Source organism: Mustela erminea, chromosome 1, assembly GCF_009829155.1.
Source record: "Mustela erminea isolate mMusErm1 chromosome 1, mMusErm1.Pri, whole genome shotgun sequence".
Classification (NCBI taxonomy): Eukaryota; Metazoa; Chordata; class Mammalia; order Carnivora; family Mustelidae; genus Mustela; species Mustela erminea.
In genome coordinates this window covers 216,961,486-216,987,534 of record NC_045614.1, presented here as the reverse complement: position 1 = coordinate 216,987,534, position 26,049 = coordinate 216,961,486, and the positions used below count along the sequence as shown (strand labels likewise).

The 26,049-nt window shown below is 60.5% G+C and overlaps 1 protein-coding gene across 4 annotated transcripts in view; it reads right to left on the bottom strand.

The window, feature by feature from the left end:
- The window catches only part of ABCG1 (ATP binding cassette subfamily G member 1), a 66,167-nt gene that overhangs the window by 12,995 nt on the left and 27,123 nt on the right, over window positions 1-26,049 (bottom strand). For all 4 annotated transcript variants that reach the window (XM_032355966.1, XM_032355975.1, XM_032355948.1 and 1 more), the window contains 3 exons: window positions 4,771-4,888; window positions 3,004-3,136; window positions 1,522-1,572 (listed from right to left, as the gene is read on the bottom strand). In XM_032355966.1, the coding sequence (XP_032211857.1) occupies window positions 1,522-1,572; window positions 3,004-3,136; window positions 4,771-4,888 (302 nt within the window). The remainder of the gene's footprint in view (window positions 1-1,521; window positions 1,573-3,003; window positions 3,137-4,770; window positions 4,889-26,049) is intronic.

Genomic DNA, 26,049 nt, shown 5'->3' with positions numbered 1-26,049 from the left:
CTCAGTCCAGCAGCAAGCGAATCCAGAGACAGGCCAAGGCTGTCCCTCCCTCGGGGGGGCTTAGCCACACAGCCCGCACAGAAGACCCTCGCTGACCTGAGCCCTTCGCTCTTGTAAACACAGCTGAGACAGCACACGCCTGTCTCCTTCCACGGCTCAGGCCCGGCGTCTACAGGACATACACACAGCGTGGCCCACTGGAGACATCTCCTCGCCCTCCCAAGAAGACAGTCTCGCCCCGTCCCTTCTGCTAGAGCAGGCAGAGTGGCCTCCCCAAGACCCTGAGCGGCCACCCAACGGCGCAGTCCCCACCCCTGCGACGTCTGGGTTCCAGGAGTCCATTTCTTCCCTTTGGCCCGCAGACTAAAAGCTCCCCAGCAGCACGGGGACGTGTGCCCCTCTCCTGCCCGCGCAGGGCGGCTGACCCCGGATTCCCGGACCGATCCCGACGGTTCTGAAGGGTGGTGGCTGGGCCATGGGGTGCAGGGGACGGGGGGAGCCCCAGCGACGCCCAGCACTGTCTTCCTGACACATTTACATCACGTTCACGATTATGCGCCACAAGAAAGGGAATTGACGCCGTGAACAGAATTGCTGTTAATGTCTCTTCACTGGGCTCGCCGCACGGTTCTGATTTACGGCAACGAGGCAAGTCGCACCGCTTGGGGTAACCCTGTCGATTCTCCTCCTTCTGCTGCCGGACCCTCATTTTCCAAGGGTTTAGGAGACGAGATGGTGTCGCGCACGAGTGGGATTTCACCCAACTCTGCTCTCACGTGGAAATCCCACCAGTGCCAAGCTAGCCGTGGAGTGGGGGAGGGAAGCTGAGTTGCCGCAGATGGGCAGTGAACATAAATGGGTCCTGCCTGCTGTACGGGGCTGTATGGAGCCGTGTGGGGCTGCGGGGGCCACGGAGGCCGCGGGGGGCTTCCCGGCCCGCAGGGGCTGCTTCCCTGTACCTGGGCCCTGGGCTTTGGGGGAGCAGGGGAGGGGCGATGCAGAGGGTTAGAAGGTCTCCAGCAACCTGGAAACTTGTTCGTTTTTTTTTTTTTTTTTTTTTTTTTTTTTTTTAGCTGCTTAATAATGTGTAAGAACCAAATTTCTTCTTGTGAGTGTGTGTGGGTGGAGGCTGGTTATTTTTAAGGGAATGACTCACCGTCTTCATTGTTAGTGTTTTATAAAACAACAACAACAACAGGGTATAAAGCATATTGAGTGCCAAAAGGGGCAGATCTCGCGCCTGGTTGACCGTCGAGGCTGGTGCGCTCCGGCCACCTAAGCCTTCCCGCTGCGTCCTTGCTGGCGGGCGGCTGGGCCGAGATCTGTAAGTCTCAGGGCAAGGAGGCCCCTGCTGGACCCCCAGCTGCCAGGCCGGAACGCACCCTGAGATGTCACTGTCCCCAGCACAGAAACCTAGGTGACGAACCAGCAAACAAAACCAGTGCCCTAAAGTCCCTCCCCACGCATTTGCCAGATGGATTTCGCGCATCTGGGGACACCCTGCGGCCTGAGCGCACTCACCATCTCCCTCCTGCCTTCGTCCTTTTCCTGGAGCTTCAGATGCGCGGACACCTGCAGGGGCAGGGGCAGGACAGAGGCGGTCAGAAGGGCAAACCTCACGCTGACATGACGGGGGACACCCCTCAGGGGCGTGGGCTTCCCACCCGCCTCGGCTTAACAAAGGCAGGGCCCGGGAGAGGACAGCGTAAATGCCGGGGACGCTTGCTGTCTTCTCAGATGGCTTCTTGGCTGTGCCTGGAGGGCGCACACCTTTTTTCTGAAGCTCTTCTACTTGAACCCCTGCTGAGCCCCCGGTGCCTTGGTCCAAAAGGTCACATAGAGGCAGGATAAGCTCTTAGGGGTCCCAAGCTGGGTCTGCTGGCGAGGCCCAGCCCGGTGGAGAGTTCTCCCCTCCAGAACACTCAGTCCCAGGGACAGGATGAGGACAGCCTGCAGAGGGGCTGGGGGCACAGGGCTGGGGGCGGAGGGCTGGGGGCGGAGGGCTGGGGGCACAGGGCTGGGGGCACAGGGCTGGGGGCAGAGGGCTGGGGGCACAGGGCTTGGGGTACAGGGCTGGGGGCAGAGGGCTGGGGGCAGAGGGCTGGGGGCACAGGGCTGGGGGCACAGGGCTGGGGGCAGAGGGTTGGGGGCACAGGGCTGGGGGCACAGGGCTGGGGGCAGAGGGCTGGGGGCAGACTGCGCATCCGACATCCTACCCCACTTCCCTTTGCTGAGATAAGAATCCCCGGGAGTAACCCTTCGGATGACAGGCCGGGCAGCCCCTCTCCAACCGGGCAGAGAGGACGCTTTGCCCCGTCCAGGTCAGAGCACAGGGCAAGACCTCTCTTGGCAGGGAAACTAAGGCAGACGCTCATTTACTGACCGTGGCACAAGGCAGGGCAGCTGAGAACGGGGAGGGCCTGGAGCCCGGGCGCTGTCTTTTGCAGTGGGCGAGGAAAAGGCCGGAAAGCAAGCGGCCCGAGCATACGACGTCCAGGCTGCCCCAGACCCCGTCGTGCAGGCGCCCGGGCTCACGGCCACACCGCTGGTGACTGTGTGAGCTCTGTGCTTACAAAGGGGCCTGGGAGGGGGCCCTGGGGCCTGGGAGGCCGGGGGTGTGCAGCAGGGGCTGGTTTCCCTCCCCCGTGACCCCGGCTGGCAGGGGGGACCGAAGACCAGACCCTCAGGGCCCCAACTCAGGTGTCAGACTGGGGAGCTCAGGCCGAGAGCCACAGATAAGTCAGGCAGCTGATGGCCCACGGGTAGGAGGATCTTGGCCACAGAAGGTGGGGCCATAACCTTCTCCCAAACTTGCCCATGACCTTGCCATCCCGAGTCCAGGAGAACAGGAGGTGCTGGGAGTTTGTTCTCAAGGATGCTGTCCCAACAGCAGGCCCAGCATCAGAGCCACACTTGGCAGCGTGCAGGTGGCCCATGGGGTCCCCGGGCCCAACCCAGGGCGCTGCTCTGCCAAGGGAGGCCGGGTGGGGGCAGGGGACTCACCATCATGGCCTCCTGCACCGTGAGGTGCGGCAGCAGCATGTCGTCCTGCATGATGTAACAGGACACCTTCCGGAAGCAGCGCAGGTCCCGCGGCTGGCCGTTGATGAGCACGGCTCCCTTCATGCCGGTCTCCCTGCAAAGCCCACGCAGCGCACGGTCAGCTCCTCCTCCCGGGCCTCGGGCAGGGGCGGCCCCTCCCAGCAGCTGCCCCGCAGACCGGTTCTGGCAGGGATGCCAGGGGGCCGGAAGGATGGGGGGACTCAGAGCAGCTCCAGGACGTGCGGGGAGGAGCGGCGTGGAGAATATGTTGGGGGTGGTGATGGGGGGGGCCAGACCTGTAGGCACAGCGACCAAAGGGCGGACATGTGCATGGAGGCTCCCACCTGTGGCCCCCGGGGTTGGACAGACACCCTGACTCTGCTGGGCTTCGGATGATCTCGTGAGTCGCCAAGGCTACACCGAAGGCCCCCAAGGCCAGGACTCTGCAGCCAAGGGGGTGGCCGCCCTCTTCAGAACCAGTTCCCGAGGCCCGAGAGGGTTCACTCCCGGGGCACAGGGGGCTGGAGGACCGGGCCAGGCCCTGCATCCCTGCGGTCCAGGGGACGCTCCTTGTCCCCTCATGCAGTAGGTCGGGGGACGCCAACCACCTTCTCCGCTTCCCCCTCCCCCACTGTGCACCGCGCCTCCCTGTGCTCTCCCCGTGCGTCATGCCAGCCCCTGGGGGATCTGGGGGGGGGCAGGCTTTCCCCGAAGGACCCGCCTCCTAGATGCCCCATAGCACAGAGACACCAAGGGGCTGTGGCGACCAGCGAAATCACTTCTGGCTTCCAAGTTGTCTTGGCCCGTACAGCGACCTTGGGCTCTTTCCTCCAGGGCAAGCACTGGCATCCCGCAGCTGCCCTGGGAGCCAGGCTTGGGCCCAGGCACCTCCAGGCAGCAGTCAGCGGCCCCAGGCTGCCGGAGCACCCCCAGGCCAGGCAGTGGCTATGGGTGTGGTTGTGTTGAAAGTGGCCTTCCCTGTCCCCACCCCTGCCATGCACCCCCGTGACACGGAGCCTTGGCCTCAAACTTCTGAAGTGAATTCAACGGCAGAAAACTGCCATATGGGAGGTTTTTAAAAAATCCTAATTTCTGGGATTAAAGAGTAATTCAGAGGGCGTGAGGGAAGGGGTGACAGCTGTCCTCTCTTCCAGGAGATGAAAGCATTGCTAGTGTTAGCAGAATTCGCTAACGTTGGCAAGTGGGAACCCGAGAGCAGACGACCGCCGGCTCTAAGAGGGGAATTCAACACGTGGGAAGATTCCCTCTCCAGCCGCTGCCCCAGGAGAGATGCTGGAGGAACTCGGGTGCTGACACAGGCCCAGGCTAGAGCACGGGTGCCCCCGGCCCAGCCTCACGGTTCTCCTGCAGCTTACCTTATGGTTTTTTCAATCTTTTTTTTTTTTTTTTTGCCCTTAAATTAGAGAAAGGGTGGGGTGGGAAGAGGGAGAGAGGACTCTCAAACAGACCCCCCGACGCGCCCGGAGTCTGACACGGGGCTCGATCTCATGACCCTGAGATCATGACCCGAGCTGAAATCAAGAGTCAGACGCTGAGCCGACCGAGCCCTCCTATCCTAAGACCCCTTCACGCTCAACCCCACAGGCCTCGCCGGAGTCCGTTCAGAACTTACAAATGACAGGACAGACCCGGGGGGCCTTGCCTTTCTGGTGGCTGCCCCAGGCCAACAACAGGCGAGACCCCCTTCTCCGCGGCAGGTGTCCTCACCTGTACCCGGCCAGAATGTTCATGAGCGTGGACTTCCCAGCCCCGGAGGGCCCCATGATGGCCACCAGCTCCCCGCTGTTGAACTTGCCGGAGATCCCCTTCAGGAGGGTCTTGTATCCTGCAGAGAGCACATCACACTCCTTCCAGCCACCGCGGGGGGCGTGGGCTTGACCCCCTTGTGGCGCGGGGAGGGGGGGCAAGCGCACAGGTACGCTAATGACACAATGGAGGTGAAAAGATTTTTCACACGTGTGTAAACGCCGAGTTCTGGGAAAGGATGTCGGCCTCCGTACCTCCTCAGCATCCCGTGGGTTCCCTTAGCCACTCCCGGCTCGTGGGCGTCCCCACGGGGTTCACGGGCCGCTCACATGCGGGTTCTGTGGCCTCTGGGGAAGCCGCCTCACCTAGGACCAAGGAGGCAGGTGCTCCCCCCACCCCAGGACCCCACAGCCAGGGTGAACAGATCTCAGCCCGGGGCCAGGCCACTGGTCGTGTCCCCTCCCCCGTGCCGTGACTGTAAGCAAATGCCTTTATTAATTGAATGATTCTTATCTCGTGTATTTATCATTTATACATACATGAATTATTCATCGTAAAATGGACGCATGTCATTATCTTATAATTAAAGTAGTGCTAATTAATTAATAATCGAGGGTTTACTATTTTGCAGCCACATCGAATTGCTCTGAATTTCTGCCAAGTCTCCGTCCCAGAGATTCGTCAAAGGGAAACCCGTCCTGGGGCACAGCGAGCCCCGTCAACCTTCCTTCCAGGAGATACAGCAGAACCGGAGCAACTGCACCCACAGGGAGCGACTCCTGGTTCCGGAACATTCTCTCAGGTCCTGAGAAACGCCGTCCGAGGAGGCCCTCCAAGGACCACAGTCCTATTTGACCTCCCACACCCAGCGGTGCAAGGGGTGGTGACGCCTTCCATGGAGCCCCCTGTTCTAGACTTTCTCCCGGGCCACTGACCCTGTGCTCCCTGCACCCCCGCACCTGCGCGGGCCTGGGGAGCTCTCGCCCGGCAGTCTCTCGTCTTTTGCAGGCAGGACCCCTCCGCACCCCGCCTGTCGCCAGGTGCCGCCTCGATTTGGACGGGGCGTCCCCAAGGACTAGTTTCATCAGGCAGAGAGGAGCGGAAGCAGAAGGCAGGAAGCTTGCCGCCCAGCGATCTGCCTCATTACGCAGAGCGACAGTCGCCTGGGGAGGGCTGGCGTCGCCGGGTGGGAAGGGGGCCGAGGAACGAGGCGCGCACGGAGTCTGGAGGAGGAGCTCACACGCCTGCCCCTGGGACGCAGGTGACTCCGGTCAGCAAACAGGCACCAGAGCCAAGGGAGAAAAGTGCGGGGAGGGGCCCGGCCCCCAAAGCGTAGAGTGTGTCTGCCCCTCGGTGGGCAGACACGTGGAGAAGCCGGGGGACAGCAGAGGCTTTCTCCTCTGCAAGGTCAAGCTCCTGGTGCAGGGGCTCTAGGCAGGCAGCCTGGGGCCCGGGCCACGGGGACCTGTATGACATCACTGAGGGAGCGCTCCTGCCCGGCAGGCATCTGTGCGTTCATTGCGGGCCTCCTGGCGGCTCAGGTCAGGGTCGGGGTTACTCACGAGCAAACCCTCTCTTAGGCTGCTAACCTGGGAATCAGGAACCGCCTGCGGGTGCAGATGGGTCCCCGAGATGACCACGAGATGACCATCGGTCATTTGGAGGCCAAGGGCAGTCCCCTGGCCTGGGGATAGCCCCGCACCCTGGGGCTCTGAGAGGTCCCTTCCTCGGAGCTGCGCCCACGGGGAATCCTGTGACAGCATCCGAGGCTGTCTCGGGGTACTGGGGGGCACAGGCTGCGATGTCCAGGGACAGCTTGCCAGGAAGCCCACCCTAGGAGCTGTGGGAGCAGAGGTCGTTTCAGGGCAAGAGGTGGCCTCCTGCGGTATAGCCTGGGGTCTTATCATTTACAGCCAGCGACGGGCACGGGGAGTCTGCCCAGGCACCCCCGGGCTGGCTGCACCAGCACACGGCCCAGTCCCACAAGGCCGGGGAGGCTCCAGACTCGTGCCTCTGCTGGCTCCCAGAGCAGCCTGAAAAGACAGGTGGGCTGCGGCATGCTGGACAGGAGGGGTCCTCATGTGGGGCCTGCACGCGCCAGGCAGCCGAGACGGGGCAGGACCGGGCTCAGGGCTGTGCCTCTTCTAATCTCAGGAACCTGCTTTTCTTTAGAAAACACACACACACACACACACACACACACACACACACACACACACATTGGGGACAGAAGAATGTCAAAGCGACGGTGGAAGGTGACGTCACCTCTCTGTCCTCCTCCCGGACCTGCAGAGGTCTGCGTGCCCACTTGGAGGTGGAGACCTTCCTGTGGTGCTGGGGGGCCGGGAACCCCCTTAGAGTGGGCTTTGAGGGGGTCCCACCTGCGCACAACTCTGTCTTCATGTCATGAAACTGTCCTTGCCTGCAGAGCCTTGTGCGTGTCCCCTTCTAGAAATACGAAACGGAGGGGAGGCACCCCAACCCCCTGTCCTACTTCCCGCCCAGGGGCTCCACCCCCGCACCCAGCTCTGGGCACCGTGGAGGGGCCGCCGGCTTCCTCCCCCCGTGTGCCGTGGACACTTGTTCACACAAATGCTTGTCCTGTGGCCTCCGGTTGGGGTCATGACGCCCCGGGGATCCCAGGGACAGAAACCACGAGGTGCCGGGCCACACAGGGTGCAACCCATCCCCCAAACAGGCCAGGAGCCAAAGCAAAACCCAGACAGGAGAGGAGAGATAAACAGAGAGGACATTGTCCGGTGCCTTCCTCACGGGCCGGGAACCCTGCTCGGACACCGGGTCTTCCCAAGTCAGGGGACGCTGGCAAGCTCTGGCCCGGGACCTAGGTTAGCGGGGCTTTGGAGGGACGCAGTGTTTGTCGCACCGACAAGGTTCAGAGAACACACAGCAACATCATTTCGGCTGAGTGGGGGCACACAGATGTCTCCTTCTGTAGGAAGGAGCCCTTAGAGGAGACACTCGGGGAGCAGCCCGGCTCCCGGGCACGTGTCCGCACTGGGTGTGCTCGGGGCGAGTCCAGCACCAGCGCGCACACATCTTCCCCTTTGTGCCCCCCCGCAAGCCCAGCACTAGGTTCTTCCCTGTAAGCTGCAGACGAGAAGCAAGGGCTCAGAGAGGGTTCATGGCCTGCCCACGGTCACACAGCAGGTCAGCAGTGGAATGACCTTCCCACCACGCTGCCTAACCTGGAAGTGTCTTCTCTCCGGGGCAGGAGCGTCTGCCCTGGCCAGGACCGGGGCGGAGAGGTGAGGGGACCTGCGGCATCTCCTGTTCACGGTCAAGGTCAGCCGGACTCAGGAAAAGTGCCTTCAGTCTGCTGGGCGGAGACTCACTCCTCTCAGAGAACGGAAGCCAGGACATTCCTTCCCTCCTCAAAAGACTAAATCCGCCATCTCCGGAGGCCAGGGATGCCCCCCACCCAGGTCATGTTCCGGATCTAAGGCCAAAATCCCCATGTGCATCCCAACAGCTCTGAGCGGGTCAAAGCCTCCCTTAGCCTTCAGGTGCTTTGTTCAATTGTGGGGTGCGGGAGGGTGTTCGGTCACGGGGGGAGGACCCTGGCTTTTGTTCCAGACCCCTGGGTGCATGCGGGAGGTGCCCGTCCTCTGACCGGAATGGGTGCTCCCTGAGGCCGCCTGCCTCCCGCCGCCATCCAGCCTAGCGAGAAGGGGCAGCAGGGGAGGGCGGTTCGGCTCCCCGCGGACAGCACCGGCAAACCGGGCCCTGCCGTCTGAGCTCTCGGGGACCCATTAGGCCCCTGACCCTGGTCACCTGCAGAAAACAGTAAGCAGCCTGTCCCGCAAACTCCCGCAAGCCACCGGGTCCCTTGGCTTTGGTTTCCCGAGTTGCGGCTTCAGAAGCGACGGCTGGTGAGCCAACCCCAGGTCTGGCTTTGGAGCCGAACCAAGCCAAGGCACGCTGTCCCCCTGGGCCAGGCCGGGCCGGGTGGCAGACGGGAGAGCCGGGCTGGATCTGCCGTTGTCCCAAGGTCAAGTGCCATCCTGACCATTCAGCACGCTGAGCCCTCCGGGAAACAGGCCCACCGCAAACATAACTGGGGACAGGCCGTCGTGGCGTGTGGAGCCTGCAGGGAGAGCCACAGGGGGCTCCGCACTCACGACCGTGCCCAGGCGGCCGCCCCACGCAGAATGGGAACCGCCGGGCTCTGCGGTTTTGCCACCGGACCGCTGGGCGTGGTCACATCCCCAGACACTTTACTAGGAACGGAGCAGGTGCCGCAGGCTGTGAACCTGCCCTGAGAACTTCGGGGTGGGGTTCGCCCTGGCACCCGGGCAGCTGGGCTCTTTCCACGTCACGTCTGTCGGGCAGGTGTGCTCGCAAGGTGGAGGAAAGGCAAGGTAAGGGAGGGGCTGCACCTGCTCCGGGGGAGATTGGGGGACGCAGCTCTGACAGGAAGGGGCCGAGGGGTGGGACGTCACCCAGGGGCCAGGTGGGCGCCGGCCAGCCCCAGCTCCGTAGGAGGAGGGGTGACGGCCTGTCAATGCTCGCTGATGGACGGCCTCAGGGCTGCTGCTCCCCGTCGCTGCCAGAATTCATCCTAGCCAGGAAGCCACGCTGCTGGGGGGCAGGGGGGCACCCGGCCACCATCTCCAGAGTCACCCACAGGGACCACCTCCTCACGGGCCCTCAGGGCAGCTGCCATCAGGGGCCCCACTTGCATGGGAGCACAAGGAAAGGTGACTTCAGGGCCCATTCTCTGACAGAAGGTTCTAGTTCATGTCTCCAAAGCTCACCGAGGTACCACAGAAGCGTGTTCCTTCAAAGCAATCCCCACCTGCCCTGGGGGTTTTTCAGGCCTTGAGTGTTGGGGGGTTGGGGTGAGAACTCGGGGTGGATGGAGGTATGGAGAGAGGCAGGATGGGGGGGATGGGGAGGGGGAGGGGGAGGGATACAGGACGGCGGAGGCAGGGAAGGATGGGGATTTGTGCCCGCTCCCGTAGCGGACAGAATACTAACCCCAAAGATGTCCACACCCTATTCCTTAGAATCTGTGTTACTTGGCAGATGGGATTAAATTAAGGATCTTGAGACGGAGATATTCTTTCGAATTATCCAGGCAGGATCCCTCTTTCTAAAGGAAGAGGGAGGCAGGCAGGGCAGGGGCAGTGCTGGGAGATACGACCAAGGATGCAGAGGTCGGGGACCCGCGAGCCGAAGACGGCACCTGCTGGCTTTGACGATGGGGGGAGGGGCCGCAAGGCAAGAAGGGCCACCCTGGAAGCTGGGAGAGCCGAGGAGAAGATGCTTCCTGGAAGCCTCCAGAAGGAGCACAGCCCCGAGTCTGGACTCCTAACACCCGGCACTTGAAGACAACGCACATGTGTCGTCTGTAGCCTCCAAGTGCGCAGCGATCTGTTCCAGCGACCCCCGGACACACGCACGCTCAGCCCCGCCCTGCTCACACCCGCTCACGCCCCACCTGCGCCCCTCGAAGAGGACTCCCCCTAAGCCTTCATAAGCAGCGGCTTGACGGACGGTCTGCCCTGTGAGACAGAAACCCTGGATTGTTCTAGAAGAGATGTGTGCTGCCATCGGGCCACCCTTCCAGAGGGAGTCCTTCTATCCAGGCTCGTTCTGACTTCCTTGGGTCATCCACCTGGCACAAAACCTGGTCAGAACACATCGCAGTGTGGACTTCTCATAACAAGGTTCAGGGAGCAGATGAAACTCTGCGTCATCAAACGAGACCAGGAAAGCGAGGACGGGGAAAGGCCGCCCACCCGTCCCGGCCTCGGTTTCCCCAGGATAAAACCCCTCTGGCACTAGAAGCCTCTAGATGTGAGCCACGTGCAGACGTCTCTCCCTAGACAACCAGATGGTGGCTGCGGCTCACACGCAGTTCCCACGGAAACGGCCACGGGCTCCTAAGACGGGAAATCCCCTCGACAGGAGCCTCACTCACGGCCGGTGTCGGGCCCAAGTTCACCACCGTGCAGAGCCTGACACAGCCTCTTCTCTCAGACTGAGCAGGGCTCTCACTTCATAGAGATGTTCTTGGCCACAAGCAAGTTAGAAAGAGCCAGGAAATGAACAGGTTATTGGCTATTTTTTAAATCAATACGTGATTTTATTCTCTGTATTTTTCGGAGGTAAAGTTCTGCACCGCGATCTCCCAGAATCCTAGAGCTACATAGACATGTGCTCGCTCTGCCAGGCAAGACTCACGCCCCCCTGGCGTGCGGTCCCTCTGACCAACAAAGGCGCAAACCACCCCCCCATTCCCCACAACTGGGTCCCACGGACGCTGTCCTCTCTGCCACAAGGCGGAAACGCAGTCATACCTTCCTACCCGCCTGACGGAGGTCAACGCCGATGTCCCAGGACACAGAAATGGCACCAGTCCCAAGCCTGCGTGATCTGGTTAGCACCGAGTCGCTCCAGAACATCCTCAGAGTTCAGAAATCAGGAAGAGCCAGTCCGTGGGAAGATGGAGGGGGGGGGGGGGTGAGGCACAGAGAGGTCCTCTGCCCTCTGGGGTGGGGGCTGGTGCAGGCCGCGCTCTGACGGCTCACGTCACCTCTGGAGTGTACATGCTTCCCGCGCGTGCCAGCGTTGTCGTGTCTATGCAGACCTCACAGTGGGCTCGGCCCACGTGCACGTGCTCCCTCCGTGGGAGGCTTTAGTCTCAGGAGGGCCTCCGCTAGCACAGTGCCCAGAGCCTCACTCCCACGGTGCAGGAAGGCTTCTCTGGACCGGGCACCGTTCATGGCGAGGCTCATCACATCCCAGAGTGGGTGAAACGCTCCTTCACCCCTAATTTAAACCCATTCCCATGAGGTCTCTGGTCTGGCTTTGGTGTCAGAGTGGCTCCGAGCACTGAGCCCGGTAGGGCTACAGGTGGCTGTGGCCCCCATGACCCACATGACTTCAGGGATGGGCAATGGTGTCACTGTTAATATCCCACGGGATTCTCTGAGATGCTCTCCCGCTAGAACAGCTATGGGGTCGGACAGCGTGAGTGTGGCTGGACACAGACCCCACCACCAGGCCACGAGGACAGAGGTACAAGCCGGTGAGGCTCTCCATCCCAGCCACCGCGCCTGGAGCCCAGCACACGGTGCCCACGGTCCTCCGTGGACTCATGCACAGGAGCTGAAAACCTCACTGACCCCGGGGGGGAGACAGACAGCGTCCAGCCAGTGACCATCAGCATCTCCCCACATAGCTGTCACGGGCCACGTGGGGGCTAAGCCCTCTGCGTAGGTCACCAAATCTGGCTCCGTGGCTTGACAGCCCTGGGAGGGAATTAATGTCAGAGTTGGAGGCCGAGGGTCGCGGGGGCCAAGGGAGAGAACAGCACGAAACAAACAGGACAACGATCAGTGTCTCAGAGAGTCACTCCCTGATTTCTAGACACCCGTGCCTGTGTGGTGAGTGAGAGGCTCACACATTAAATCCGGATTCCATTTCAACTTCCTGCGCCCCCTCGGTAATTCGTATCCACAGGAACCCTCGTAGTGAGGATCCAGGAATGTGCGCGCCTCGTTGTGCACCCAGGAATGTGCGCGCGCCCCGTCTATGTGTGCGCGCCCGTCTATGCGCGCGCTCTGTCTACGCGCGTACATCCCATCTATGTGCGCGCGCCCCGTCCACCGCGTACACCCGTTACACACACGCGCACATGCCCCAAGCCCCAGAACACACAGACACACACACACACCATGTACACACACACACCCCCACGCCCACGCCGGCCCCTGCCCCAGCGCCGACGCCGGAGAATCAGATGGAAGTCATTTCCAGCTGCCTGTCAGGCACGAAGCAGGTGTTATTTTTGTGCTTCTAAAAGCAGAACTGGTCTTTTTCACACACTTCTAAACCTGGCTAGAACAATGAAGAAAAAAAAAATCCTTCTGATTTTTCAAATGATGCCCAAAGTGCCAGTAAGGTACCAAATAATCCCCAATTGTCACACCGCGCTCATCCCAAGACCACAGGCGACCTGCTCTCCGCGCCCACGCTCTGATTCCTCTCTGGATGCCGGTGTTTGTAAGATAAGCCTGGCTGCGCAGCTCCCTGCTCCCCCCCCTCACCCCCTCCCCCCTCCCCTTCACCCCTCCCCCCTCCCTCCTACTCTCGGCCCCAAAACTAAAAGGAACTCTTGTTGAAAACTGACCCTCATTCTCCAGACGCTTCCTCCTCCCTCTCCAAGAGCAACCTCAACACAAAAAGGACCAAAGTCCATATTCCATGCACCTGGCCATTTCATTTTTACCCTGCCTGGTCCTTCCCTCGGATGCCCAAGGGCCTTCGCACCCCCTGTGCGGGTTTTCCCTACTAAGGAGGCAAACCTCCTTCTCCCGTTTTGCGCACCTGCTGAAACACCGGGACGACTTTGAACTGACGGTGACGGCAGGAGCTGGGCATCGTAACGTGAGCCAGGACTGAGCGAGAGTCACTTGTGACGGGAGGACGTTACCATGTGTCCCCAAACCATGGAAATGGCATGTGTCCCCAAACCATGGAAATGGCATGGCCTCCCCTCTACCACTCCAGGTAGTGCTGGGGCAGCACGCCCGGTCCAGCTTCAGAGCAGCGCCGTGACCTGTCTGACCATGACTGGCTTTCCCGGGGCCTCGCGCCCGCCGCGGCGGGAGAGCAGACAAAGTGCCAAGCTTTCGAAGGCCTTTCCTCGGGGTACGACGTTCATGGACTCAAATTGGCCACCTGGCCACGGCTTGGGAGGCCTTCCACCTTCCTTCCTTAGAGCCTCTCCGTGTCGTCGTCCCGGGTCAGTGGTCTCCCTCTCGGTCCAAGTCCCTCTGACATCCATCGGTCTGTCTGTGTGTCTGCTGCCCCAGCCCAGGGCCCTCCTGGGCTCCACCTCTGCCCGGCTCTAGGCTGAAGCAGCTCCCTCATTCTTTCTGCCCGCCCGGGTCTAAGATTTTAAACTATAGGGTCCACAGATTCCGTGCGGGATGGCGCTCGGTGCCCCGCGAGCACCCCGGGGGAGGGCAGGCCGCCCCTCTGGCCTCCCGCCCCAACAGTAAGGGGCAAGCCCATCCCCGTGGAACACCGCTGCACAATGCCGGGCCCCTGCCTGTCCCTCAGAGCCGAGTTACTCCACAGCCTCGGAGGACAGCAGGGTGTTGGGGGCCCCTCGGCAGAGTCGCTAAAGGGCTCTTCCCTTTTCATGCCCCCCAGAAGCCAGTCGTGGCACCGAGGGCGCGCGTCCAGCTCCTCTGTGCACAGGGCTTTGGGCCTGCGGGTCAGTGGGATGTGGACACCGCGAAGGCTCAGACAAAGGCCTTTCTCCCTAACATGAGCCAAAGGGGCCCTAGAGCAGAGGGCTTTGGACAAGAAAACCATGAAACGGGCATTATACTATCTCGTGCCCGCTGAACCGGCCTCCCACACCTTCTGACATGGCTGGGTGTGCCTGCCCCCAGCTCAGCCGGGGTCCTGTCCTGTGACCTGCTCTGGGCACCCGCCCTGGAGATGTTGTCCTTGACCGGGTGCCTACAGGGCCCCACTGGTCTCATGGAGTAAGTCAGTCTCATGAGAGAAAGCCCAGCGCCCTCTGCACCCACGGGGATAACGGGGGGCACCCCGAGTCTCTTGGGGCCCCCTCTGGATGAGGCCCCATGATCTCCATCCAGGATCGACTCCGTGGGCTCTGGCCTCGGGTTCAAGACCTTCCTTCCGCAGCTGGCCCTTCTAGGCTCACCTCCCATCACCCAGTAAGTACTTCAACCGTCCCCGCACACCAGGCCAGTCCGCGGGGCTCCCCCAAACGTGCCTTGGCTGGGGCACTTCACCCCAGAGAATGTCCTCTCTGCGCTGGCTCCATTCTGGTCCTGCCAGTCACATGGCCAGCGGAGAACAGAGCGACGCTTCCAGGCTGGCCGTCCACAGGTCAGATCCCAAGCCTGTCCGTGCTCATCAGATGGCAACTAATGTGTCCTTGTGTGGCTCGGTTTGCTCCTCTATAAATCGGGGGTGACACCTACCAGGTGCTCCTTGGAAGAGGAAACGAGATGAGAACGAGGGGCCTCGGGGCTGGGCCGGGTCTCAGGGGACACACCCCTCCCTCCCCTCAAACATCTTCCTCCACGCCTCCGGACCATTTTCTTCTGTTTCCTCCCGTGTCAACTCTTCACCGCCTTGTGAGTCAGGGCAACAGGCCTGGAGGCGACCCGGTCGGACACCAGGCTTGTCCTTCCAGGCTCCTCCACCGCGGGGACAGGGCCACCCAGCCCCCCGCTCGGCGCCAGCGTCGGGGTCCGGTGGGGCACGGAGCCCAGCAGCGCGCGGGCGGCCGGAGTGTTAGTGATATCATTGCCGCGGCGGGGTTCCTGTTGCCGGCTCTGGCCTCGCGTCCCCCGCAGGCGGCTGGACCCCTGGGTACGCGGGAGACTCCGACACAGACACGCATGTGTGCCAACAGCACGTGGGACCCCAAGAAGTCAACTGTAAGGACCGTGCGCGCCCACAGGGAGAACTCCCGAGCTGGCCGGAGACGGGGCGCGGCCCTGGACAGACGGACTTGTTCTCCGGACACCCCAGTGCCCATCCTCTGTGCCCTTTGCAGGAGCCTAAGGTGGCTTCTCAGGGTCTGGGCACCACTGCCAGGCCCTGGGCAGCCCAGAGTCCTCGTCTCTGGGCAGGACACCCACGGGCATCCCCAGGAGAACAGAGACCAGTGAGGCACCCAGCAGGACCAGGAGAGCAAAGTGGGTTTGAATCTGGCTCCTGGCTATTAAAATGGCTTCGAAATGTGGCCTGAGGCATGACACTCCCCCGGGCCCCTGCCAGCTCCCCCCACAGGGTGGCCGACACCACCGGCCAGTCCCAGGGTGGGGCCAGTCGGGAGAAAGGTGATTTGCCCAAGAGGGGCTCGTCACAGCTCCTTCCAGGTGTCTCCCTTCCCGTGGTCCTTCCCGTTGTCCCCGACGGTCCGAGGTCCCTCGGCTAGCAGTTAGAATCCTACTCCACGTCCCGGACACGCGCACACCTGCCCTCTCTTAGCGGGAGCCCTCCGTCCTGTCTCTCACTGCCCTGCGGTCCCAGGCCTCCTGCTTCTTTCTTTCTGGATGTGGAACTGCTTCCGCGACAGGCCGGTGGTGACCGCAGCGGCCTGCGCTTCCCCGGGCTTGCTGGGCCCCGTGTTGTCTTTTGTTCCCACATGTATGTACTAACGTATCTGATTCCGTGGGACGTACTCTAATGCCCCCACTTTACAGATGAGAAAACTGAGGCATGGAGAGCTAAATAAGCTTCCCACGGTCCCGCAGCCAGCAGGTGGGAAGCCAGCACTTTAGCCACGCGGCCTGGTCCAGAGGCCCTCCAGCCCCACGGCTGGGCGCTCAGCGGGGCCGTCCCGGCGGCTCTGACCCCTTTCTCTTTTGGGGATCTGGGCTCATCACCCATCCATCCTCCGCCCCAGCTTCTTCTCAGTGGGACTGATGCCCACCCACTCTGCTCCCCCCAGTTCCCAGGACCGTTCCCGCACATCTCCCCACCCCCCATGACCCCTGTCCCAGGGAAACCTAAACTCCTCGAGGGCCATGCTGTATCCACATTCCCTGCCCCCAACGCTTAGCGAAAATACTTTGCTTGTGGGGATGCCTGGGGGGCTCAGTTGGTGGGACGACTGCCTTTGGCTCAGGTCATGATCCCGGAGTCCCGGGATCGAGTCCCGCATCGGGCTCCCAGCTCCACGGGGAGTCTGCTTCTCCCTCTGACCTTCTCCTCGTTCATGCTCTCTCTCACTGTCTCTCTCTCTCAAATAAATAAATAAAATCTTCAAAAAAAAATACTTTGCTTGTAACATAAAAGTCATAAGAAATTTGCTGAATGATGGGGCGCCTGGGTGGCTCCGTGAGTTAAAGCCTCTGCCTTCCGCTCGGGTCATGATCTCAGGGTCCTGGGATCGAGTCCCGCATCGGGCTCTCTGCTCAGCAGGGAGCCTCCCCCTCTCTCTCTGCCTGCCTCTCTGCCTACTTGTGATCTCCGTCTGTCAAATACATAAATGAAATCTTTAGAAAAGAAAAGAAATTTGCTGCATGATGAGTACGCGCTTTATCCCGTCACGTGGACCGGGACAACAATTCAAACATTTTCTGCGCTGAGAATCACTCCGGTGGGGAAGGAAGCAAAGTCACCACGAAGCAAAAATGGCGTCGGCGAGAGATTGGTTCTTGAGAGTGTAGCGCGCCTCACATCTCTTACCTTAGACATGCCTGCTTGATCGGAGATAGAACGGGGTTTTCCCAGTGTAGTTTTAAAAACATGGTCAAGTTTACTGTCTTACGACCGCAGGCTTTGCCCCACCCCCCTTGTCTTCACTTATCCTAAGCGGAGGCTCTAGGACCAACCGGATCGACCATACATCACCTTCCCCTCGGAACAAAGTCAACGTATGCAGAGGAGATATGAATTTGGAGGCGGCGGGGATGGTGTGTGATCTCAAAAGCTGATTTCTCTTAAACCAAACTCTGCCAGCCCGGGGCCTTCGTGTTCTGGAAGCCTGGCTTCTGCGAACCTTTCCAGCCTTTCCCTGACTTGAAAAGAAATACCCACGTAGAAATGCAAGCATACGTGTACAGGTTACACCAGCCAGCACGCGCGCCCGCATGTGCCACTGGGTCTCCAGGCGACATGTCTTTCCGTGGCAGAAATCATGAGAAAGAGACGGAAAAAAGCTCACGGGACCGCCCATTCCGTGCCGTCAGGGAGTCGACGCCTTGCCTGACAGGCTTCTCCCCACCCCGCAGCTCCGTGGACATTTCTGGCAGGAACTGAGGCCCCTTTATGCAAGGGTTCGTTCACAGGTAATTTATGAGAGCGGCCGTATTGTTCTGCCAGTATCGCATGTGGAAAAGGCCTCGAGAGCCATACGTCCTTCTTCGGACAGCTGTTTCATATCCATCGATGACTTTCTCCCCCTAAGAAGCTGCCTCGTACAGGCAGCCTCCGTGGAAGTCCCCACATGGACTCCCTCGAAGCGCGGGGTGGCCCAAACACTCACCTCGAGCGACACCCGCGGCTGCCGGGAGCCACTCCAGTGTCGGGGTCACTGTCCCTGGAACAGTGACCTGTGCCCTGCCCCCTGTCCCCTGCGGCTAGCCTGCTGCTTCCCCCACCTGCCCTGGATCTTGGGGCTCTCCTGCCCGGGCCACGTCCCTGACCTAACTCCAGGATGTTCCTAGGGAGAAGATGCGGGGGCACGGGTTTGTCTGGGGCTTGCGCACCCCAGTTCCACCGGACGCTCGGCTGGGGAGGTGCGCCAGGACAGGTGGAGCCCAGGAAGTCTAAGGAAAATGCTTGAATTGCCTGGTTTTCCCAGCAGGCCCACCAGGCCTGGCCACGTCTGAGCCCTCAGCAGCTCCCTCTTCTCTGCCTCTGGTGAGGCCCCAGGTGTCTGCTAGGCTCATGGGCCTCTCCTGGCCTCACCCACAGCCTTTGTTTCTGCTCTGTCCTCTGCCCTGACCCCTTCCCGTCCCCTAGTTGGCCTCTCCTCAGTGCCTGGTTGTGGGAAACGCGGCAAGCCTGGCTCACGAATGAACAGACCCCGCTGTGCACATGAGTGTGGGGTGGACAGTGGCGTGAAGGGAACTGGGCTTCAGTTCCCCTCCCCGGGTAACCCCTTTATCTGCCGGGGACACCTGAAGTCAGCTGGAAAGGAACGCCACTTTCCAGCTCCCTCCTGACCTTCATGACTTCGAAACCCCAACCCGACAGCTTCCCTATAAATCAAGCTTATCCACAAGCCAATAAAAGGCTCAAGTCTTCACGTAAATCGCATTTCCTTTGACTTTCCCATCTATGAAGTCCCAGAACCCTTCTGATCCTCAAGGTTTGCTCTATCCTATCCGCTCTGGCACAAAGCACAGGGCGTCAGAACAGACCGGTGCAAGCTCCAGAGGCGGTCCGGGGGACCCAGGTTCCGCCAACACAGCTCCCAGGCGGGGGCTGATCTGCACCTTTGGGGCAGGGCTGGGCCGATGACTGGGGGACCCAGGAACCTGCCAGGCACAGGTCTTCCGACTTGGAAGTCACCCCCAGCTGGCAGGCCAGGAAGTGAGGGAGTTCACACTCTGGTTTCTACTCGTCCCTGCCGGTGTGACTCTCGCCAAGTCAACTCCCCTCTCCGAAACGCCACCTCTGCCAGCAAGCCGGCGGTTTTCTCTGCCTCCGGGCTTTCTGCGGGCACAGGTGCTTCCCCAGTGGTAAAGGTCACTGCCAGCTCTTGCAAGGTTTTTCCAACGGAGATACTGTTACAGCATCAACTATTTTGTGTCAAGGAAATGGACATCATCCTGACAGCCCCTGCCCTTCGCACAGAGGGGAGAATCCTTGGGATCGCCCCCTCACACTCCAACCATGCGGACCCCCTCTGTGCTCCCAGGATTTTTTAAAATCACGAATTACAATTCTGCGACTCAGAACCGACCATCTGTGAGCCCGGGAGGACGCTCAAGTTCAAGGAAGATGCTCAGTGTCTTTGCTGCAAAAGCAGTGGGGATTGCAAAGGAAGGCGGCGTCTACGGGGATGGCAGCGCGGAAGGAACGCGATTCGGAGGACTGTGGATGCGCCGATTACTGGGGCGGTGATGACGGTGCCAACTGCCGTGTTTCTTACTGAATCCCTAGAGCTGGTGCGGGGGATTTTGGAAATGTGACGGTGTTCTGATCAAGTTTTGCTGAATGCTGACAGATGGCTCAGGTAGGCTCATGTCGGAGCCCTGCGCCGGAGGGGCGAGGAGCGGCTCGGGGTCCGATAGCCCATCCTGCAGCCCTACAACCCCCACCCCCACCCCGTGCCATGTCTACTCTGGCCTCATTGTCCCACTAGAGGCCGTGCCTGGGAGCCTGCAGCAGACCGAGGTCCCTTCACAGGGCCCTCATTCTAGGTTTCACGGTGGAACTGGCCAGGGCAGGGACCCAACAGCGACAGAGCTCACAACAGATAAAGGCTTTATCTGGGTTTGACACATAAGCAGGAGGAAACCTTACCTTCTCTATCCCGCGCAGATGATCTCTCAAACCAGCGCACGAGCACACGCATTCACACACACGCGCACACACACGTGCTAAAATACCAATCTCCAGATCAGATGAAGAGACAAACTAACATGTCCTCCCTCAAATAAGAATAATAAATTTGCTGAATTTACGCAGCATCCTGAAGCCAGCTCTCCCTGCAGAGATGCCCCAGAGGACGGGGGCTTTCGGTCCCCAGCGGAGAACAGGGGACAGAGAGGCTCTCTCGGGCCACGTGCGGCTCAGAAGCCTGGGCCTGGCCCTGTGCTGCCCACGGAGCTGCCCCAGCACCCTCGTCCCACCCCGCTAAAGCCCTGTAGATTTTCAAAACCCCAACAGAAACACGGGCCCAACACGTCCTTCCTTTTCAGGTAACAGCGAGCTCACTCACAGGACAACAAAGAATGTCCATTTTGCACGAGTTTGCATGAAAACCGGCTGCCCAGCGTCTTGAGGGGCCGTCACTCCTGAAGCTGTCACAGTGAGTGTAGGGACGCCAGATGGTGAAGGTGGCCCTCCCAGGCTGTCCCGGGCCCCCAGACCCCCTGCTTTCCACTGACACAGGTGACAAAGCGGCTGACTTTACCCCTCCTCCACTGCCCATCTCTCACCCCCCACCCGGGTCATGCGGGGGAGCGAGGGCCACGGGCCCCCGCCAGAGCTGTGCACACTCCTGGGAGAGTCTCTTCTGACCACACTGTCTCATTCTCCCCGAAAACAGGGCTTTAGGGCACATGCGTGAAGGAAGGCAACATTTTCGTGTAGGGAGTTGACAAAATGTGGCCATGGACCTGGGCGGCCCCCGGATCTGCTTTGTAGGACCGAGGACAAAGAGGAGGGACGTGGGGGTCGGCCAAGCTGGCCTCCATCCCAGCCAGGGTCTCCGCGGCCCCTGCAGGAACTCTGAACCTGTCGCTTACAGGGTTCCATCATCGATGACGTGGACGCGGTGCCCCACACGGCTTTGGGGACGTGGCGAGGCAAGCCGTCAGCCTACCTGGTCTACCCGGCGCCTGCAGCCCAAGGTGGCCTCCCAGGCCGCAGCCCTCCCTCCAAGACAAGACCTAGAACCTGTGACTGTGCCTGTCGCATGCGGCTCCCCTCCACTCTCCCGCGGGGCCGAGGGGAGGGTCACGCCAGCACAGCTGGGACACGTCCCTGAACGTCGCCATGAACCAGGTCGGCTGCCCTTACTTTTTAAAGCCTCGATTTTTGCCCCAAACTTAGTTTTAGAATGATAACCCAACAGCTTTGATCCGACCTATTATTTATTATATCACATACAGAACCATTCAGAAGGATTGTAGCTACTGTTTATTAAGCCCTACGTGCTGGGCGGGGGGCGCCCAGGTGACTTGGTCGGTTGAGCATCCAACTCGTGGTTTTGGCTCAGGTCGTGATGTCAGGGTCATGGGATCGAGCCCCGTGTCCGGCTCCACACGGAGCGACGGGTCTGCTTGGGATTGTCTCTCTCCCTCTGCCTCTGTATGCCCACCCCCCCCCCCAGCTCTTTCTCTCTCTTCCAAGTAAATGAAATCTTAAAACAAAACCAAACAAAGCCAACACTACATGTCGGGCACGGTGTTTCCTATGGATGAAGTTACCTGATCCAGTGTGATGAGTGGACGGTGGTGGCCATGACGATGGCCCTTCACAGAGAAGGACGGGAACACAGCTGTCCGGGTCGTAGGTGGTAGAGCGGGGCTTTGACACACACACGCCCTTATCCCGGAGCCCACATTCCCAAGCCCAACCCTCCTCCACCGAGAGTGTATAGCTAGAAGGCGCCGGACCTGCAGTCCTTTTATTAAAAGGAAGAGAGAAGGAGAAAGGAAGATTCTCACGAAGCCCCATGGATCATTCAATTCGTCTTAACCTCTGCCTTGTTACACATTCACTTATGACTCAAAGGAGGGAACATGCTTTTTTTTTTTTTTAACAAAAACTACAGCCTAACAGGATTTCACACTTACTGTCAGCAAAGGCAAGAACGAGGGCTGAGACCACGGCCCATCACCACCCACGCCTGAGAGGCCGCCGGCCCCACCGTAGCTGCCTGTGCGCCAGCAGAGGGCACAACGTCCCTAGTTTGCAGCCATGAAAATCTAGCCACAAGACTAACATGCCCAGCACCTGATTACATCTCACACCCTTGTCAGATAACCCACATGAACCTCGCGCCTGAGCCAAATTCTGAAGTGTAATGTTGCCGGGAACACGGTTCCTATGGTGGAAATTTCCATCCTGTCACAGCAGCATAGACGCTCCCGTGTCAACAGCATCGGGGACACAACCCGCCTCAGCCAGCGAGCAGGACGTTCTGGAAAGACCCCCCAGAAATAACGGAACCTCTGCCTAGCTCACACACGGAAATGCATGAGCCTTAAATAAGGTATCTGCTTGCCTCTCTGAAATGATGGGGGTCAGTCCTGATAATAACCGTGAGCAGGAAGCCCGGAGGCCTTCGAGAAGGGACAGTACAGAAATTCCCCTGGGCACACTCCCAGTGCTGGTCGACGGTCTTCTCAGGGCGGAGAGCCCAGGGTGTCCGGATCGTGGGTCCCGGGTAAGGGAGGGCACTCTGCTGCGGGGACAGGGGACCTTGCTGCTCTGAGCCACAAGGGAATGGTAAGGAGAGCTTCCCGTGTGGTTTGCTAGGAAGACAGTCACGCTGGTATCATTGTTCTTATTTGTGAGTAAGATCCTCGATGAAGCCAAGGGCAAGAGCCCAGCAGCCAGCACGTGGGCCGTCTGTCCTACAGCACTGAAATGCGTCCGGCTGTGAGCCTCAGCCACTCCCCGCTCCAACCCCCTGACGACGGCCCTCTCCTCACCCCATTCTGCAGATGTGGAGACTAAGGCCCAAAGCCACCTGGCTCATAAGGGGTTGACCCAGGACCCAAGAGCAGGCTGCCTCGCCTGGCCCAGATTCCAGATTGCCCACCACCCAAGCCCCCACCTGCCCGCCAGCCTGCCGCTCCAGGATGCCGTAAGGCGAGGTCCCAGGCTGCGCCCACCCAAGGAAACAGCAGGCAGCCCCTGCTCCTAAGTGGTCGGCCAGAGGCAGCACACGGGCTCCATTCAGTGAGGGACGATCCAAGTGTCCCATCTTCTCAAGGCCCGGGCTGTCCTGTGACAGGGGTTACTGGCGTAGTCCCCATTAGGAAGCAGAGGAAAAGAAAAACACAAAATGGTATGCTGCGTGCCAGGACCGTGGGGGCAGAAGGGCACGGAGGCCCAAGCCGCAGAGGGAAGGATGGGTGCAGGAACGCTTCCCCCCACCTGGGGAGACAAGGTAGGCTCCTGGCACGGGCCACGGTGCAGGGCAAGACCGCGCAAACACAGAGCAGTTGTGCCCGACAACGCCTGAAGAGGGGCTCCCGAGAGAACTGTCTGGAGACAAACAGGAGGGGGAGCCCTTGAGACATACCCAGTTCCAAAAAAATCAAGACGCATAGAACATTCCTGCGAACAGAGAGACAAGAGGATTGGGACCGTCCTCCTCTCCGAGCCTGGTAAAAATGAGAGGCAGGAAAAGTGGGGCGCTGTGGCCCAGAGCACGTGGCACATTGGTTAACGACGTAGGGGAAGCAGGACCAGACACAGATTAGGCCAGAAGGCCCACTGCGCACAGCACTGAAGACACAGGCACTTTCTGGACGAGCTCTTAGAAACAGGAAACCCTCAAGCTTCCTTTGCACGTCCATTGGGCCCCCCACTTTTCAACCAGACTTTTGTATATGGTATGATCTTATGTTAGTAACGTGCGCGGTTACTGTTCACGACAATAGGACATCTCAGTTATCAGAAATGTGCGCTTCCTTCTCTGCAGAAGTTTTTACCCTCCATACCAGCAAATCCCCCAGAAAAGGTAAGAGAGAATTTACGGTGATGAGACTTACCCACCACCGTCTCTGACTTCCGGTGCATTCTACCTTTAGCCCAGCGAACCTCAGAGACTTGGGAACTCTGTAGGTCCCTTTGTCGGTTTACAGAAATGTCAGCGCGACCGTCACAAAATCAAATAAGCAACCCAGTAAAACCCAAGGCTGTGAGAAAAATCGTTAGTCCCCAGTCTCCTTGCATTGGGTCGGGAGCCCAAAAGGTTGAGCAAAGCATATGAGCGATGGTGTTTAGTGTGTTAGTGTTTCATAACACAGGCGAATGCAGCCCAAAGGAACCAGGGCTGCGTGTGTGCGGAGAAAGCCCTGGTCCCCGGGGAGGGTGAAGGTCCGCACTCAATTCCACTGGCACTCCCAGGTCCAGGGCAGAAGCTGTATTTACCATCACCTTTGTGGGTTCAGGAAACACGTGTACTAGATGCTCCAGCAAACCCAGGGTCAAGTTCAGCTGTTACTTCTCCTTGCCCGGCTGCCGCCCAGCCTGGAAGTGACTCAGCAGCCCGGGCCCTCCGGATTCCAGCCCGCTTACTGGATCCCCCGCTCCGGATTCCTAAGGGGAATTCCAGGACTCCCGCGGCCGCGCTGCTCATTTTTAAGCCCTGACCCGAGGGGAGGGAGGGCGCCAGGTCTGCGGCCAGGTGCTTCCCGCCCACCTGCCCGGCCCCGCCCCCTCGGCGCCCCACCTGCGGGTGAGCCTGAAACAAAAGGAGACAAGAAGCTTTTACAGGGGTTCAGCAGTCGGTGATCTCAAAGGGGACGACCTAATGGCGCCACCTTCCACTTTAAAGGGAAGTCTGGAAAAGTCGCGCAGCCTGCCCCGGCTGACGATGAACGCCCGCGGGGGCGCAGACACGGCCCTTCTCCGTCGGACGCCGGCGGAGCCCCGGGTCGTGCTCAGGCCGACATCAGAATAACCGTCATCGCCGGGAGATTCTCTGCATTCATCAGCTCCATTTCGGCCGCGCTCCGGGGCGCAGCCGGGCTCCGGGAAGGGGCGCGCGCGGCCCCCGCGCCAGTGTTCGGCGGGCCCGGGCGGGCCCCGAGTCTGCGCGTCCGGGGTCGGCGCGCCCGGGGTCCCCGCGGCACTGGGGCGCCGGCACGGGGAGGCGGAGACCCGGAGACCCGGCCGCCCCGGGGGCGCAGCATCCCCCCTGCGCTCGGCGCTCAGCTCCGGCTTAGCAACAGCGCCCCGCGCGCAGCCAATCGCGCCGAGCCGGCGAGGTTACCCGCGAGCATTGACCGACAGTAACCCCGGCGCGGGCGGCGGCCCCGGCGGCGGCAGCCACTGCGCACGCGCGGCGGCGCGCACCTGCCCCGCCCGCATCTGCGCGCGCTAGGGCCCTGGCCATGTAGGGCTCTAACTGCGGTCCTCAAGGTGCGGTTCCCCAGGCACGCGAAAATCCTCGGAAATCCTCCCGGCCGCCTCCCCCAGACCCGCGGCCAGATCTGCATGTGGGCGCAGGGGCGGCCGGCCGGCCGTCTCGCAGGGACTAGCGCGCCCCTCACCCCCGGGGGCAGCCCCCCTGCGGCGTCGGCCTTGGCACAGCCGGCCGAGGAGAGGGATGGGTTTTCCCTCCGTATTTGAAGCCCGCCGAAGAGCCTCCTCTAGGCCGGCGGCCAGAGCCTCACCTTGTCGAGAAGGCGCAGGTGAAAATTGGCCAGAATGAATCCGTTCTTTGTTTGATAACAAGCCAGTCTGGCAGCCCTGGGAAGGAGCGGGCAGGCGGAGGGCAGGTGGCCGGACACCCCCATCCCGGAGGGTGAGGGCGGGCAGAGATGCTCACTCAGCCCAGTCCCCAGCCAGGCGGCTGGAGTTCCTACCCAGGCCAGAAAAGGAAACTGTCCCCTCCCCCAGCCTAGCCCAGGTAGGAAATGTGGGAACCGCCTGGCCAGGGAGGCAGGGAGGCCTTCTGTGGTGCCTCCGCTGTCACCAGGGCCTGGGGCTGGGGTATGTCACAGGCAAGAACGTTTCAAACAGTTAGTTTGATGTGGGCCTAGGAGATGACAAAAGGAGGTGAGTTCTCAGTGGAGCTCACTGAGAAACAGGTAAAGACTTGAGGTTTAAACCTGAATCTGAGATCTGTCTCTCTGGAAACCTCCTTTACTCCTGGGTGAGATGTCCGTGCTGATAGGCCCCCATGACCCTCCCGTGAGCCCTCCAGGAGACAGTGTGCTAAAGCCTGCAGCATGGGCTTAGGGGGCAGTTTTCTTTTTATTAAAAAAACAAACACTTCTCCCAAAAAAGTGGGAAGGCAGAAATAACAGCTAAGAAATCCCATAAAACTCCCGCTAAAAAGATTCAGTTTCAAGA